Raw genomic sequence first — 18,905 nt, 5'->3', positions numbered from 1 at the left:
GATGAAACCAGCAGTGCATTATGTCAGCGCCTGCATACACGGTAACCTGTTAAAAGTGGCTACACACACACATATTCCTGTAGTGCTGAATTGTGAGGACCCACTTTGGCATAATGCCAATAAAGGCCCCTCAGGCTAACCGTAAACACAACTGAATGCCGAACCCTTACATAAACCTAATTCTACACTGAAACTTACAACCAATAGTTACCCTCACACAGACCTTTGACGAAGTAAGGACTGGCCAAAAGTCCTCCTTTTCCAATAATGTCCTCACTCAGTTGGTTGAAAAAAATGCAACAGTCCTCACTAAGTAGCAAATACAGGAACACCCACCCACACTGTATGACTTAGGAGTATGGCTTAATCTCCTTTGGAGCTTTTACCAGGACTGCTGCTGCTACAAATAGACTAACTGTTGGCTGGTTGGATGGATAGTCTGTCCTGTCCACCTTCTGACCTGCAGAAAATCATTAAAATATGAAGAATAACAAGGTTATTATCCGGCTAAATCTGATTGAACGAGGCAGTCCCAAAAATTGACATCCATGTGAGCTAAACGTAATACCCTTAGTATTATTCATACTGTTTACAGATTAATTTAAAATGATGAAAATGTCATATAGTTATGAGCTGGCCAGTTATCAGAACCCTCTCCAGCCAATCAGAATCAACTGTTCTCTGGTATAACTGTAAAAGAAATCCACGTATTGAAATGACAAGATAAGCAGCACATTTGAAAGAAGGCTGAAAAACGTTTTATAATTTTAGTCACTTAGGCTACAACTAGTTTGATTTATTTACTTACTTTAACTTTAAATGTTTAAACACTACAATGTTAGCGGGGCAGGAGTCTCTGGAGAGGGAGCTGGGTTGGCGTTAAGCTCTGGGATGTGGTGGGGGGGGCATGACGTAGGAGCCACAGGAGGTGTTAGTGATCTCCACTGCGGATAATTAGAAGGAGTAGAGGAGGGAGCGACTAAGGAGCCTATACTAATGCTAGTTTTATGAGTTTGATTCAATTTAGCTAACAAACATATTTAGCTGTTAATGAAAGGTTGATAACTATCAGAATGAGAGACATTAGCTGTGGCGGAATATTATTGTGTATTTATGGTCTGTGTGATCTTGTCCATTTATTTGGCTTCTTTCCTTTTATGTGTTCATATGATGTTGCAACACAGTTTTATTCCCAACTGGCCAAATAAGTGTCCTATAAAAAAAGGTACAGGTCACTAAGCTTCAAACTATGATGCTCTAGGTTCCTTTCTAGTATCAGATTTGGATGTCCAGGGACACGGATCAGGGACGTGTTGGTAATCGCTCCATAAATGCATATAGTCTCGTTTCTGGATAAACCTCCAATGTTTCGATGTAGGTTTACTTATGCAACAAAATTACGTGGTTAAGTTTTGGTAACAAAAGTACTTGATAGGTACTGAATAGTACAGCGCTGAAAGTTGCTCTGTTGCACACAAAACGTAAATAACTCGACTGCCCAGTAAAAAATGACATGGATTTTTAGCGATCTTTTGCACTAGAGCATGAATGGCAGCACAAAAGTTTGGATTCAGTTAAAAGTGAATTTTACCATTTTTAGGATGTAAGGATTTAAGCAAGGGCTATTTCATATAGTTACCTGAAAAAAGCTGGCTTACAGATGTCTCCTCCTCAGTCTGTGGGAAAAGTCTTTTTGGCCTCTATAGCATCCCGTGAGGGACCTGACAGTTGTAATTCCACAGTTCGGCCATGATGTAACATTACTTCGAAGCCCGGCACTGTTTCTGGGGGCTTGATTAAGCTCAGGAAAAGATTGCAGTTTGGGTTAAAATAAGTAAATTTGTAAAGTAAAATAACTACAGCTTGGCCTTTAGTAAAGTCTGGAAGTTACGTCACAAAACCGCAGTAAAACAATTGACTGTTTTCAAACGCGACACGAAGAGCCGCCTCCCGGGTGGAAGTCCTGTGTTTTAAAACCAAGACGTTATAACCAAAGACTTTGAAGATACCTTCTTCATGTTTCAGATCCAGAATAATTATCTTGTTATCGTCAGAATTTCTTTAGGAAATAGTAATCATATTTAGTCACTGTTCACTAGTTGGAACCCCATGACAACACCTATCTGTCTAATCATGAACCATTCAACATTGCCCACAGGAAAAAAAACTGAGAAATGTTGTGCACATGTGTAGAGTCAGTATGTTTCAATTTAATGTCGCACACTTTACACACTTTCAGCAGACCAAGAGACTTTTAACTGTGTGAAAGGAAAATGTTTTGATAGACTCATGTTGTCACAGTCATATACTTATATAATGAAATGTCTTATACTCATGTTAAATAGCAAATCCTATTAGTAGTTGTATATCTTATAAAACAGCAGCAACACACTTAGCACACGCACATCTATGCCCCCGAACACGACCCGGTTTATAAAAGCACATTTAACAAAACATATTGTTGTGAGAAACAGGATGCTTATCACAAAGTGTGTACTTATCCCAAGAGGACAAGTTTAGTGTAAAGAGTTCACCTGAGTAAAGGGGCTTGGTAGGAGTCACTGTGGCCTGGTGTGAGTCCAGCATTGGCCGATATAACGACAGTTGTTGATGCCGAAAAATACAGAGACTGGGAAACGAACCAGGGAAGAAACAGGATGTTATGACAGAAAATGCATAAGAATGTGTGAACACGGAATATGTAATGAGGGGGATGAACGGAGACAGAGCAAATACTTCATGTTATAGTATAAATTATATGTCTTTGTGTTGGACAGATGATGGCGGAGCTATTGTCTAAATTATCGGGGCCCGCCTGTTTTGTTTGTTATATGATCGTTGAAAATAAATCTACGTAAAGTGTAATCCAGTCTCTCTCGTCATCCCGGCAGTCTCTACATGCAGTCAGATAGAAGATAGATTAAAGTTTATTCACTATCAGGTTTTAGAGATTAGTCATCCTCAATTAAGCAAAAAAATACACAACTGCAATAGAACAGTCACATATTATAAGAATTTAACTTCATCCGAGGCTTGCCAGCCCCTGGAAAATCTCTTTTTCAATGAAGTTAAAGTTTAACTGGCGCATCAGTGTCCAGCAAACACTTTTTTTTGGGAACAGATTGACCTGCTTTACAACAGAGTGCATCAGTAAGCCACCATGAGGGAGTGAACTAGTCAGACAACATGCATTTAATATGTGTACATTCAATACTGTTACAGTTATTACTGAGAACCGAGAATCTGGTCAAAATGTCCCTTAGATTACAGAAGGCCCTTTCCTGCTTCACCTTATTCTGCTTCACTTCATACCAATATTTTGTGCCAGTATTTTTGATTGCACAATAGATGATTATTACCAGTGTTTGCTTACATTTTCATCTGCACACAAGCAGTTTATATAATGTGGTTAAATTAGGGGATTAGTGTGACTGTCTGACTTACTTACCCGATTCTGTGACGATGTTGCGATGAGATCAGGCAGTAAATCTCGCATCAGATTAAAGTGACCACAGGCAACTTTTCAACCCCTCACCCGCACCCACATACACACACAAACACACACACACACACACACACACACACACACACACACACACACACACACACACCACTGCTCATTTTAGAAAGGCCACTGCAATAAGATGTGTTCTTTGCAACAAGATGTGAATGCTGTAAAGATGATGTCTCCCACTGATTCGTGCTTCGTTTTGAAGCCTCACGTTAGGCCTTTGCCATCTTGTCTTTTTGGCTCCAGCAGTAACATGAGAGGTTGGAGCTAAACATTTTTAAGGCAACCAATAAGGTTACAACTTTCAAGAACTGAAACACACTGTGAAAGATTGAAAGATAAAAAAACGCTGACAACTCCCAGACAGGACAACGCTGTGGTCGCGACATGTCAATCACAAGCTAGCCCCGCCCTAAAGCATACTCTTTATGATCTGGTTGACTCTGAATAAAGCATCATTTACTAAATTAACATCCCGCTGTATTGAAGAAGACTTGAAACTAGAGATTGAGACATAAACTCATGTTTACAATGTTTACTGAGAGAATACATCATGAGAGAAGTGGACTTATTTTCTGGACCCCTGATCATTAGAGAAGATGCATGTTTAAGGCACCAGATTGTCTTTACTTACTTGTCAGACGGAAGAGGTTGCCTGTTATTAAACTGACAATGAGTAATAAATTTGTTTCTAGCTGCTTGTGTTAGTTATAGCTTGCGTTGATTCGATTCACGAACAGACAACAACTCAAACTTGTTTGTTTCTGGCTTGTCCCGGCTTCTTACTGCTTTGTTTTTTTGGCTCCTTGCGTTTGCTAGCGTTAGCAACATGTCTGCCGCAAGAATGCCAGTTTGAACGAGAAACCCCAATCCCATTGCTATGAGTAAAGCTAGTAAAAAGATCAAGCCTTCCCAGACGACTGACAGTATTTGCATAGAAAAATGGGATGCTTATCAGGAATCATTATTCTATAGCCAATACATTGCACAATTAACACTTCATAATATTACAGCAAAAGAACCTCTCAGCCCCATGGCAGCAGCCAAAGTGGGAATTTCTCTCTCTCTCTCTCTCTCTCTCTCTCTCTCTCTCTCTCTCTCTCTCTCTCTCTCTCTCTCTCTCTCTCTTTGTTAATTTACTAATAAACAATAATTTCAACACTTGCACGAGTTTAAAATTCATTGTGAAATCCGGAGTGAAATTCAGGACATCGTAAAAGTCAACAATGAGTCATCGGTTGTGTCTCCTTCAGCATTGTGCAGGGAGCATGTTTTCAGCAGTAAGCAGCTACTCAGAGGTCTTTAGTCTACCGGCCCTGTGCCAAAGTACACCGATGTCGGTGCACTGATGTACTGTAGCTTCCCAATAATGAATGCTTTCATTTAAATAAGAACGATGTACCACTCCTGCAGGAGAGAGGCTGATCCAAAGTGGTTTGCCGTCTCCAGCAAAGTTTATCCTGCTGACTGTAAATCTTTTGTTGGCAAATGTCTCAATCTCAGACTGCTGTGTGGGTACGAGTGTGCCACAGCTCCCAAGCTGCCTGGCTGTCCGTTCTCTGTTCACTTTGTCTTTAGTACAGGAGAGACCTCATGGATATTTCTGAAGCTGATAAATGTCCTATAACTGGGTCACTGTGCAAGAATGTTAATTTGTATCTTTGTTTTTCAAGTTTGAGGAGAGTACTTACAGCGATCTACACTTTCATTCCAACTGACCTTTTGTCAAAAGTTTCTGACCCACGACAATGGCCAAACTGTGGCCTCCTACAGACTAAATTTGGCTTGTTTTTAGCCTTGCTGTTTCACAGAAATTCCAACATAAAAGTCCTGAATTTAACAGATAAAAAAATGTCCTTGAGATTATGAAGTCATGACTTTTGGGAAGAAATAAAAACATCCTTTGTCAAGGAAACACATCAACCTCATTCCACCACAGGCGCCGCCGCTTGCTGAATATTATACCTTCTACTTTTTCAGACACAGCCCCTTATGGTTCCACCAAATTCCTTTACCCTTTTTTTATAGGAACATTCTTTTTGATTGAGCTTTACTTTCCCATTTAGTTTTTGTCATTGGAGTCTACTGGTGTTGAAGAGAGCATAGATAGTTGGGGATTTTCAGAAAGCATTTTTTGTCAGAATATATTTTTGTTAATGTAAAAAATATTTTTGATTTGTCTTTGGAATCAAACATCAAACAAATCTCAAAAACAATCTCTGTGATGCAGCAACAAAGATTCATTAAATGACCTTAAACTAACAGAACCAGAGTGGAGCAGCTTCCATTGTGGTTCAGGGTATCTGTGGTGGCAGTGATCGCGTTGGATGGCTAATAAGATACCACGAGTGTCTAATCACAGCCCAGTGTGTCACACAGACCAGCCAGAAGCTTCTCTTTGAAATAATTACTATAATTCTGTCTTCATTCTGCTTTGTCTGAATCCCAAGGCAGCATTCAGGTCCTAATGATACACAGAGTTGGTCTTCTTTAACAACGTTCCCATGTAGTCTCTATTTCTCTCAGTAGCAGAAAGACCAGTAAGACCAGTAAGACCACATTTTCTGTCCATAGTTTATCTTGAAATACTGTGACAGAACTGAGAGGATATCTGAAGATAATGTATTTAAGGACATATCACCACAGAGGGTAGGAGTGTGTGTGTGTGTGTGTGGGGGGGGGGGGGGGGGGTCTTCTAAATTAACGAGAATATTATCTAAGAATTTTGGAAAAAGTTTTCCCTGAATTAACAAGATGCTTCCAAATCCTGAAGGACTTACTTGAGAGCTTGATTAAGCGGAAGCAAACATGTCCTCCCTGTTCAGTTTAATCCAGCACTGAATGACGTCAGTGCAACTGAGACGCAATTGACTGTCTCTTGAGTCACCACGCTGGTAGCCAGAATGTATTCACCTGATATTGAGGAAGTGTGCCATATCACTGCAATATCCAACATACTATAAGACATTACAGACAAAACCTCCCAATGTCTCAAACCCTAACCCAAAAATTAAACAGAATTTAAAAAACAAACTAACAGGCGGAAATGTTTACGTCCATGAAATCAAACGCTCAAGTAAACAAGAGTTTCACTTGGGATTTTAAGTTATCGTAAATTTAAAAAAGATCAAATTAAGTCAAAAAAACAGAACAGATCTAAATGTCTGACTCGCTAAATTGTCATTTTGCTTTTTAATCGCTCCAATACATTCATACAGACTTTAGAAGTCATGAAAACAATTTTAGCAAAAGGTCCATTTTGTAGCTCTTCTTGTGTGTTCAAACTCAATGGTTCTTCTCTACTATTGCCTCAATTCTTTCAAGGTCCATAACAAAACCAACATGTATGAGAAGTCCATAAAGGGCTAAAAATCGCCCCAAAAAAATGGAATAGAAAAAAGTTTGGGCAAACTCCATCTGCTGATGAAGATCATGTAATGTGATCAAGAAGTCCAGCTCAGCTACTCAATGGACTTTCAACAGTTTCAACTTTAATCACAGAGAGCGAAATATCTGGATCAATAAAGGAATGAATGAGCGTGACAACGGATGAATAACCATATGACTGATGAAAGCAGCCGCTTCATAGATGAACTGTGTTGCAGAAACAGCAGTGGGTCAACACTTCCTGTTGTTCCAGAAATACCTCCACGTATTGATCAAGGCTTGGGTTTCTCTGCCCAGTCACTCATCCACTCTTTCATTCCATCTTGTGTTTTCTCTCCCTGTCAATTTATCAGATTTTGCTTCTTCTCTGATCTTCTCAACCCCCCCCCCCCCCCCCGCCCCCCTCCCACCTCTTTAATTCATCGCGGTCTATGATTCAGAGGTAGATACTGTGTGCCAACATCTCACAGTTGATATTAATTGTCCTCGAAGGATAAAGAATTTTTTTGTTGACCCCGTAATCTTTCCAATAAAATCTACTGCGCTGATTTTCCCAAGACAATGAACTGCTAATTCCTTTTTTAACACGCTGTGACCTTGGCTATGCCATGGCTATGAAAGGAAGTTATGATTACACACATGTATACTGAAGATAATGAGACTTTATAAAAGACAGTGTCCATCCAATTAGTTGCCTTTCAGTCCTAGAACGTCACTGGTCCTTCGGAGGAAAAAATATATAAACCTGATAGTTTTCTTTGGTCCATGAACATCAGGATATATTCTTTTGCAAACATGCATAGACAGTGTACAGAGGTCACAGGGTCACCAAAGTCACAGTAGATTTTGAGACAGTGGGAGGGATGAACGCAGCTCCATTAGCATTGACTTGCCTCAGCTTTTATCTCTATTTGGGGCTGTTTCACGACGTCTAAATGTGTTTCAGCTGAGTCGAGTTCAATTCTTTATTGGTGACTCACTGTGATGCGAACTCAATTGCTATTGAGCGGTAGAATCTTAAATGGGGAGCCTCCATTAATTCTTTCTCCACTGCACAGCTTCTAAAGCAGCTTGTGTGTTCCTGGTACAGCTTTAAATCTGCCCCCGCGGGTGCCAAGGTCGCAGCATTTGGCAGCCATTAAGCCATTAAGACGCTGCAGGGTGGACACACTTTGATACACCTGCCCTCCACGTCCGTTTGTCCTGTCTCTCCTTGGCTTCCTGTCTGTCTTCTCTCTCGTTTTTCACTTTGTTTCCTTTCTTGCTGACAATGCAGTTTTGTTTCAAAAGTCTGGTGTGTTGTTTTTTTTTTTGTCTTAAACAATGGACAAAGTCAGTGTGAATGAGGATTATGAAGCATCAGAAATACTGTACACGATGTAATGCTGTAATGCGCTGTGTCCTTTGACATGAGTCTGATAGGCCAGACGGTCCATCATCCGGAAATGACCGAGACAATCCTTCCATCACATGATTTTACAGGAAGTCTCTCAAGTCTCGGCGACAGACTTCATAGCAGAATACAAATATATAAATGTTGATCTTTTGTTCAGTGATTATTTCCTACACATCAGTCGCACACAGTATTTGCTATCACCACTGCTCAATCCATCCCAGCAGCATCTAAATAAATAGCACTCCTCCTCTAGGCTTTGAGTGGTAAATTAAACAAGGCATATATATTTAAGAAACAAGGTACTGGTAGTCAGAAATGAATTGTGAAGTAGAGTATGATAGGAGTGGAACAGCCAAAGGTTTATTGTTGTCTAGTCTCGATAATTTGTTTTGCCATTTTACATATCTGCCAATCACAGGATACGTTGAGTGTGGACGTAGCGTGACAATGTAGCGTGACAACGCAGCGTGACAATTTAACCTAACAACCGTAAATATATAACACCAGCCCCAAGACGACTTTATGACATAATACAAAATAACAAGTGGAATATTGTAATGTGACAAGTGTTAAGTCAATGTTTAGTTGCATTTTCACACAGGATACGACCTATGGTCTCCTGGGTGAAAGGCCTGTGTTTGTTTGAGCCATCACTACATGCCCCCTTCCCTCCCCTCCTCCCCGCTGCGTGGACTTTATCACTCACCACTTGCTCTGCCCGTATGCGAAAATGTTCACATTCAAACAAATTTAAAAAGTTCACGTTCAATGTATTAATGGTTTTTGGAAAAGCATTTTTTTTCTGGCGACAGGGCTGTATTTGTTGTATCTTTATGTAATTGTCTTACCTCTCCAGACATATAATCTTAATGTCTATCTTATGTCTATAAACATATGATCTGGAAAAAAAAAGTTTTTCAGGTTGATGCTCATTTTATTCCTTATACTTGCCTCCTCTAGTTCAAACTATATTTGTAAGCACTCAATCGAACGTTCTGACGAAATCATGGAGTGTATCTTTAAATTTTTAATACATCATACATCATTCTCAGTTGTAATCAACTCACCAGGTTTTCATAATGACTCACCAGCACACACAGCATGAGGCGCCGCAATTTTGTTTAGTTTAGAAACAGCATGTCTCAGTGTTTCCTGTCTGTCATTCTCAGTCTCTTTTGACATTGACATTTAGTTGTATTATTTTATTTTGGTGTAAAGCTTTTGTCGGAGGTGTTCACCTATTGCTTGATTCTTCCTGTTGGGGGAGGAAAGAATGAGTAAACACTTCTAACCTCTCTCTATCCGTTCTATAGATAGCAACACAATCCTATTACAATTATCCTGAAATGTCCTAGCAAGGGCTGCAGAGAGAAGACAGACCGCACATGCTTCAATCCTTGCTCGGCGAGGACATTCAAGTTTAGCTTTTTAAACAGATTCCTCCCCAAAGTATTTTCTAGGTGAGCCATCCTGTGAGAAGTAGAACTATTTGGGCTTCAAATCTGCTATAGCAGAAATGAATAGAGTTGTAGTTGGTGACTTAGAAAAAACAACAATTTTTTGTCATGTATGCTTAAACTATATCCTGACAAGTACATGAGACAGATCATCTGTGTCATAACTCTAACTCTCTTTTAAAGCTCCTAATGGCATTTACAAGATTCCACCACGCCCCCAAAAAAAACAACCAATCAGAGCAGAGTCACCAACTGTAGCTATAAATGTGTAATAAAACTAGAACTCACTTCGTTCTCATTTTACTCAGCAAGTTGTAGAATATTCCTGTTAGCCCATGGTGACCAAATCTTTTGAGTGCACTGTGGGGAAAAATAGACCAATCAGGAAAAGAGGCTGTTTCAGCAGTTGACACACAAGAGACCGACAGAGGAGGGAATACTGACCTCACAGAAAAACAATACTTCCGACAAAAATCTAATTCAAAATGATCGCTATTGGTAGATTGTATTTTGAAGAGATATTCCAGGGATTAAGTATTGTTCTTTCATTAAAGGGGACTTACAAAAGACAGATTAAAAAAGAACTGCCGCAACAGAGGCCAAAAAAACAAGATTTTGTTGAATTTCCAAAAAGCTAAGTCTTACACTTTTATTAGACCCTCCTTGACTTGATACAAAAAACATTATATGACTATTTTCTCTGGCTGAGGAGTACTAACTAACTATACAACTGGGCCATATTACCAAAGGATCTTAAATCAATAGTAGTAAATAATGTCAGTGCTATTAACTTTATTTTTCCTGTGTCCAAGTATCACACAGCTGTGCAGACTGTTATCTCCGAGATTGTCCGATAAACTGGTGAGCCCTATCAGATGGTCATCATGAAAATACGGGACTCCCCTGGACTTCTTCTACGTTTTCATATAATTAAGTTTTTTGAATTACTCTAAGACTAAACACATAAGACTGATCTTATATTTAAGAGTTTGTCCCAACATGGCCAATTAACAGATCATTTTAGCCTTAGGTCGCTTTGTGAATACACCCCCTGTTCTTTTCAACATTTACGCAACCAGATGTAAACATAAGAGAGAAAATGTGATTTTACATAGACTTTTCATCAAACACTTACTTGAGAACATGTGGGAGAGAAAGTCCAGCTTCAACAAATGAAAATAGTTTTCATGAGTAGATTGCTAACAGAGTGTGAGATTTGCAACTAAAGTCCTCTTCATTAGACTGTTTAACAATCAGAGGCCATGAGTAGAAGATGGTTCAGAGGCGACTTTCACTGTGCGTGACAACACAGCTTTCACAGTTAAATCATCTTAAGAGCACTGGATGAAAAGAGATCATTGCTGACCTTCCCTCTCGTGCCACCTTCTGGACAAACCCTTATTAGCCACACTGTAGGGGCTCTGTAAGGGAAGCTAATCATCAGTATTTATGTTTTGATTAAGTCAAACATACCTCTACAACGACATATAATGAGTGCTGCAGCTGCTAGGGTTTTCTTCTTGCTTATGCGCATAACATTGTCATGTTGATTATTAAAAACGGTCTTGTGTCAATCAGTGGGACATGAAAGCAGTCATGGTTGGTCTTATGTCCCTATCTGAACGCTGAACGACACACATCCTATTGCCGGGAAACAGGAGCGCAACAGAATGATATAATACTGTAATAGCAGCTCATATCAATTGGTTTTGCCGGCTTGCAGGGGAAAAAGGACACTACGAGAATCCGAAACCCCATATTCTTTAAAATGTATATGGATAATATGAGAAACTTGATGGACACTTGCCTGCCTGTCTTTCAGTTTTAGTGATGATGAAATCAAACAACCGCATCCGTAAGCATGCACTGTAAACTCGAACAAAACAAATATTTGTTGGCAACTGCGAAAAATTACATTTTTATAATTATAAACAACTTAGGATTGAATATTGTTTATGTTTTTCATTGGGTTATTATTTAATTAGATATAAGTATCTCCAGATAAGACAAATATATGCTGTGCACTGCACTCTAATGTAGCAAAAGTTTCACAAATAGACTACAACTATGCTAGCAGTGTTGCTAGATTAGTTGGTTTCCCACCAAATTAGATAGAATTCTTTCGATTTGAATGGCCAGACAAACATTTTAGGTTGGCTTGGGATCATTTGAGCGACTTTTTATAGCATTCGGGCAGTAACGCTGAATGAAAATGTAGGCTTTGTTCTAGTGAATCACCTCCTGCTCTTCTCCAACTAGGCTGGTAGCATTGACATTGACAGGGCACTAAATACAGTAAGCCCTACTTCTACCGTGAGTGACTGAATTCCATTTAGCTGTAATACAACAAGGCTGAAATGTTTTCCTTTTCAACACCTTTAAACACTTACATCTGGTATTAGAAAGACTCTCAAATATCTGGTGCAGATATGTCTTTGTTATAATAATTGGACGTTTGTGTACTGTTTTGTGTACTGTACTGTTCTCCCTATGTGTTTTACTTCCAAAGTGTTAACAGCCAGCCAAACTCTTTTTCAAGAGCCAGGAATGCGAGCGTACTTGCTCCTTTATTAAGACAAAACATCTTAAATCATCTTGACAACGTTGAATCGGACTGAAACTATAAAAGAAAATACAAACATATTAACTAACTAGCAGATAAATGTAAACAGCTTTATGCTTACAATTCACCTAGAAATGCTAACACAAGTCACTATTCCTAATTGTACAACACGTGAAGAATATAAGACACTTACAGTCATGGCTTTCTTAGGAATACAGGCGAAAGATTACTGTGGATTAAACATGAGGTGCCACACAGCCATGACCATGCTCCCTGCATTTTACGGCTCTTAACTTCGTACTCCAAAATAAATAAAGTGTCAAAATAAAAGCGCCACACCCATTTATGCAGGAAACTTACTTCTAAACAAAACTGATGAAAAGTCAAGGGATCCCCAAAGTCATTAAGACTCATCCTTTGGGGACCATGACAAACCATTCAACAGTTGTTGAGACATTTACAGGTTGGCCGGAATGGCCGTCAATAGAGCTAAAGCATGAAGTTAGGGGGGCACAATACAATTACAGGACCAGCTTGTTGCATGTCATACCGAATAAAAGATTGGACCAAGAACCTTTTATGTATATTTATACGAATATAGAGGTATGTACTGTATAATACAGTAATCCCCAATATTATCTTTGTCTTGCAGGTCCTGGCTATGATCTCCATCCTGTTCATCATCATTTCCACCATCTCATTGTCCCTAAACACCCTGCCAGAGCTACAGGTGGTAGATGAATTTGGTCAGTTCAATGATAACCCCAGCCTAGCCCACGTGGAAGCTGTCTGCATTGCCTGGTTCACCATGGAGTACATGCTACGCCTGCTCTCAGCACCCAACAAGTGGGATTTCATCAAAGCACCACTGAACATCATTGATTTACTGGCTATCATGCCTTACTATGTGACCCTCTGCCTAACTGAGTCAAACAAGAATGTAATGCAGTTCCAGAACGTGCGCCGCGTGGTCCAGATCTTCCGAATTATGAGAATCTTGAGAATCCTGAAGCTGGCCAGGCACTCAACAGGACTGCAGTCTTTGGGCTTTACTCTGCGAAGAAGCTATAATGAGTTGGGTTTACTGATCCTCTTCTTAGCCATGGGCATTATGATCTTCTCTAGCTTGGTGTTCTTTGCTGAGAAGGATGAGGACGCCACCAAATTTACCAGTATCCCTGCCTCCTTTTGGTGGGCTACCATTACAATGACCACAGTCGGATATGGAGACATCTACCCTCAAACCCTGCTGGGCAAGATTGTAGGAGGACTCTGCTGCATAGCAGGCGTGTTGGTCATTGCCCTTCCTATCCCAATCATTGTCAACAATTTCTCTGAGTTCTACCGAGAGCAGAAGAGGCAAGAGAAGGCCATCAAGAGGAGGGAAGCGCTTGAAAGAGCAAAACGGAGTGGAAGCATTATTTCCATTAACCTAAAGGATGCATTTGCACGCAGTATGGAACTCACAGATGTGTTGGTGGAAAAGAGAGAGGACGGTAAGTGTCCTGTGGACAATAACCTGTCACCCAGCCGCTGGAGCTACCACAAACACTACACCAATACTGAAGGGGTTAGCCCAGGCAGGTCCCAACATTCACATTACCTGGAAGTGGCTCAGCAAGGTTCCCCTGATAGAGTCAAGCCTTTGTCTAATAAAACTACTCCTCAAAATCTCAATGCAAAACAGCTGGAAGACGCTTACAATAGAACAGCAGCCATCCAGGAGCAGCAGGAGAAAGATATAGATGAGCAGATGGAGATGAAAGCATTGACTTTCAATCAAGCACGGCAAACTTCCCCTGAAGTGAGCACTACCAGTAAATCATCCAATGTGGCTGATGATTTTGCAAAGGAGAGAGGAGAAAGAAGCTCTCTGCTCCCCAGTGCTGAAAGAGGTGAAACTGGTGCTAGATACCAGCGTATCCCTCCTCCTTTGGATCTAACTCAGATCAGCACAATGGAGGTGAACAGGGTCACTGACATCCTCCAGCCAATGGACATAATTAAAGAAGGTTTGTATGAGTTTGTGTCCACTCCTAAAGGAAGTCCGACTGAAGATGTGGGTTTGGTGCAACAGACCGTGGAAAGCTTTGGGGTGACCAATGACAGCATCTGCAGCTCCTTGAAAAATCCTCAAAAGAAAAGAGCCCACAAAGTTGACTTCATTGGATCCCAAGATGATGTGCTTATGGCGGTGATGACACCTGTAGCAACTCCAACCTCCGCTGGCTTAGCCAAGCTTGCCCAACTACTTTCCGAAGACATCGTGCCCAGGTTTTCTCCTTCTCCTAGCTCAGTAACCCAGGAAACTAAGTCTCCGCTGGCAAACCTGCAATCTCCGTTTCTGGCCCAGCAATCTGTCAGCCCAAGTCCTAACTCCCAGGGGGGAGGTGAGGGCTCAGCAGCCAGAGGCTTAGAAGGTGAAGGGCAGCTCACCGGCTTAAGCCACCAGGGGAAGAATCACATGGAAAGGTCTGCTGTTGGCTCAGGTAGCAATGCTAGCCCACTGTCGTCTAAAGCCAGCCCGCTCAACTGCACCCAGGAGCTAGTAACTATGGATGCCGGGGAGAAAAGAGAAGGAAGGGGGGAAGCAGAACAGAGTGGAGAAAATCAAGAAAACCACGTTGTTCTGGAAAGAAGTGTGACACCACCGTGTGAAACAAGCATGTGAGCCAGAAAACAGCTCGCAGACAGAGACGCCAAATGAATAAGTTGAAGAAAAGGTTGATGGAATGGATGACAGCAACTACCCAGAATAAACTACAACAAATATTGCCTAGTGTGGGGACCGTACATGTTGACAAAGACAATGTGGAAACACACCTAAACAGTTGTTATAGTTTTTCTGGAGCGATGCACTTATAACATCCGACAAGACTTTTGGGCTCTGATCTTTTTTTTTGACAAGCATTGCCATCCAGAATCAGACATCTCTGCAGTGTTGTTATTATTATACCATTGAGGGAAGTCAGAAGCACATGCCCCCTGTCTGGGTACTATCTGAAAGACACTGTCTTGTGTCAGTATTAATGGACTTATTCTTTGTAGACCAGACTGATATGCTGCAGTGCAAAACAGTGACAACTGATATATCTTTTAGGGCTCAGATGTGAGCATAAACAAAGCCTTGTGTGAATGAGGATATTGACGACTATCCTGAGAGTTTTTGTGTACAGCTCGACAGTTTCCTATTGCTTGCTATTTAGGCTATTTCTAATGATGGACTACAATCACTGAAGAAAAGCAGAGGGTGGAAATGAGTCACATTTTTTATAATTGTCTTAGCAAAATGTATCTTTGAAAAAACACGTATTTAGTCTTTAATCTGTATCGTGATTGTGGTTTACTCACCATTCTCTCAATCGTCAATTACGTCAATGTAATGTCCCCAAGGTCACATCACTCTTATCACTTCATTGGACACAAATAGCATTGTATAGTCTAAGAAGACATATGCATCTGCTGTATCCAAAACATTGACATGTGTCTCAATGCTTCAACATTATATGTTCCCATTTTTCAGATTTTTGTTTTAAATCTTTGTCTCTCCTTTTTCTACAAAACCTGAAACAGGATCTTGAAGGTAAAAAGGGAATAGAATAGAAATGCAAAGGCTATTGTATCTACTGCTAGACCACTGTATGCACACACCTCTAGAAAAAAGAAAAGAAAAAAAACATAAAGCAGTTTAGGAAGCAGACCTATATACTCATACTGAGACAGGTGAAATAATCAGATATAAAGACAGAGGAAATGAGAGTGGAAAAGTTCAAGTCCCAGCTCAGGGGCTCCTCCTTCAGTGTCATGCAGTTCTACACTGAATATGTCCTAATAGGCCAATGTGGCTTGACCCATTCTAAAGGAACCTCCAAACAAGGCTAAACATGTGACCTTCTTTGGCCATCTTTTTATTGAAATATTAACTGGTCACTTGTTTAATGGTGTGTTCAGGCAGCCCACCTGACTTCAGGAGGTTGGAGAAGAGTTGGAGATCTGTTTTAGTCTCTGTGAGACTGCTGTCTTATTAAAGGATAATTCAGATTTATTACAACTTGGGTCTTTGACGTTAATTTCCATCGGTAATAATAAAACACTCCACTGTCCATTTTTATTTGCTGAGATCTAGAAACACGGTGACATAAAAAAAAACGGGTCAAGAAACACAAGCAGTCACAAGCTCGTCACACTTGTTTGGAGGTGGCAACAAAGACAAATATTACTTAACACAGAGCAGGTGTAAGCCTTGGTTATACTCCCAATCGGACGCGTGATAGATCTCTTTATGCTACTTTCTAAAGTCTGCGTTGCACACATGCGCAGCAGATTACTAGTGTTGTGTCTGTGCAGCAAATTGGGGCTATACATGGATATCCTCACAGAAACGACAATATAATTTATGTCACACCGACCGTAGCAGACCTTTGCATATGTGCGGATGCGTCAAGTATTATATCAGTTTTAGGCCTTCAGTATGCTTCAAACAAAGTACTTGTCTTTCTTGATGGGGGAGGAGGCTGCGTTCAACCATATTGGTAACATTTCCAAACTGCTAAACCAACAATCACTTCCACAGCTAGGATAAGAAACCCTGAAAAGGACAGAGTTCTTGGCTAGCCTTCGAGTGGAACCAATCAGAACGGGAGAAAATACTTTTGTTGAAAAAACCAGCTTCTTCCAAGCATACTGAACCCTTCACTGTGTGCACAGTTCTGGACTTGTCAGACTTAGTTCTAGCAATGTTGCCATGCTCCCAGAACTCAGCAAGTAACTTGGTTAGTATGTTTTCGTAACCAATAGAAAAGATGGACAAACTACCGATGTAAGACCAAGTGGTACACAAATACTCTATCCTTTGAAGGAGAAGGTGCAGGTTTATCTTACGGCCCATCAGTCCTGCAAAGGCTACCTCTTTGGGACCCAATGAGGGAGGTGGCCTCTGAATTGAAGTGACTCCACACACAGTACTGCTCCTCCCAGCGTATATTCCTATATGATGACTGGTGGTGGGGTGGGGTGTGGGTGGGGGGCGGGGGAGTGTGTGGCTTGCATGGCTGCTGATCGTCTTGTGATGGTAGTTTAAGAGTGCCCTCTACAGGCATCCTTCAGGAACTTGAATGAAAGGACCTGACGCCTCTTTAGCACTGTGTAATCTCATTTAATGAATATATTTGTATTAGATCAGTTGTGCATTAATTTGAATGCATGCTGACAGGTTCAAATGCACATTTAATTGTGAGGGCAATTTATCACACACAGTGCAGGGACCAGTCATGAGAATTTGTGAAACGTGGATTCTAACTGTGTTCCCAAGTATACTTACTCTTTCTAGGTGAATATGTCATATTCTTGTTCGCAGTTAAAACAAATTAATTGCACTTTTATAAGAGACACTTGGAGCTCTGTATTGTTAAAATCTCAGTTTATAAAAAAGGGTGCCTTTTCATAAAAAGACAATTTATGAGAAGATGAAAAAAAACCTGTACAATATGGCCAGATTTTCTTTTGTTGATTTTGTTTTGTTTTTGTTCTTATTTTCTCTCATTTATCTCTGTTTAGCTGACATGTTGATATGCAAAACCTATGGTTCTTAGGCTTTGCATACCTTTACTGCTTTGTGTTCTCTAATCAACTCCAGTCAGTCATTTAGTTTTCATGCAATATAGCTTACAGTTCTAACCCCACTGTGCCACAATGTCATTTTTTTTCAGGAAATGAAAGTTTTTGTGGAACGCAGTTGCGGCTTCGGTTATGCTTCGTAGTGACTTCAGCTTGGATTAATTTGATGCTGCCGCAGCACGACACACTGCAGGTCGTGCTAAATGAAGACATGGACATTTAATACAACAACCAAGAAAGTTACCACCCCAACATGTGAAAAATGTAATTTGTAAACCACATCAGCTTCTGTGCAGTAGCTTTAGAGTTGCATAACAAAAAACATGACTCCTTTTTTCACTGTCAGTGGAACTGTTGGGAGCTAATTCCTAATTGTATTCACACTGTTTTGTGGGAGCCAAAATCCAAAGCAGGTTGGCCGAGGCTGTTGATGCGATAAGAGTGCTCTACTGGGCACAGCGTGATCCCACTGGAAATATGACAACGGGGAATATTTTGACATTGTGAAGTACATGGTAGCTAAGGGTGAGAAATGCTACCCTTACGGCCCCTTGTCCATTCAAACAAACGCTAAAAAAATAACCAGAAAATAAGCTTCTGAAATTCTTCCACGTGGTCACAAACTTCTTCTTTTTATCGAATGTAGCTCTGTGGTACAGAAAAGTGTTGCTTTCTCACAGGCCAGGGGTCATAGAGACAGAAACCAGCAATGTGCACCACATAGAGTGGTGCCAGAATGAGTCCTTTCAGCACATTTGAGGATTATTTTAGCACAATATGTTAACCTAAAAGATGATGGGACAAATTAGCTGTCAGTGAGCTAATGTTAGCTTTGTGTTAGCAACTTACAGTAGTTAGCTAATTCACTGGCAAACATGATACTGCATGGCTTTTTAACATAACGTTATCCATTATGACACAAATTGCATGCTGTTAAAAATGCTTTTGCTTGCTGCACCGGTTCAGCAAGCCGAG

The 18,905-nt window shown here is 40.5% G+C and overlaps 1 protein-coding gene across 1 annotated transcript in view; it reads left to right on the top strand.

Annotated features, from left to right (window-relative positions):
• Positions 1–15,018, top strand: part of LOC137782128 (potassium voltage-gated channel subfamily B member 2-like) — a 20,166-nt gene extending 5,148 nt beyond the window's left edge. The window contains exon 2 of the mRNA XM_068571248.1: positions 12,967–15,018. Within this exon, the coding sequence (XP_068427349.1) occupies positions 12,967–14,985 (2,019 nt within the window). The 3' untranslated portion in view covers positions 14,986–15,018. The remainder of the gene's footprint in view (positions 1–12,966) is intronic.
• The last annotated feature ends 3,887 nt before the right edge of the window (positions 15,019–18,905 follow it).

Source organism: Clinocottus analis, unplaced genomic scaffold, assembly GCF_023055335.1.
Source record: "Clinocottus analis isolate CAN_PGR_092001 unplaced genomic scaffold, fCliAna1.0.p SCAF_11, whole genome shotgun sequence".
In the NCBI taxonomy this organism is placed as follows: domain Eukaryota; kingdom Metazoa; phylum Chordata; class Actinopteri; order Perciformes; family Cottidae; genus Clinocottus; species Clinocottus analis.
Note: the sequence above shows the minus strand (reverse complement) of the source record. Positions and strands in the feature narration are given on the sequence as shown.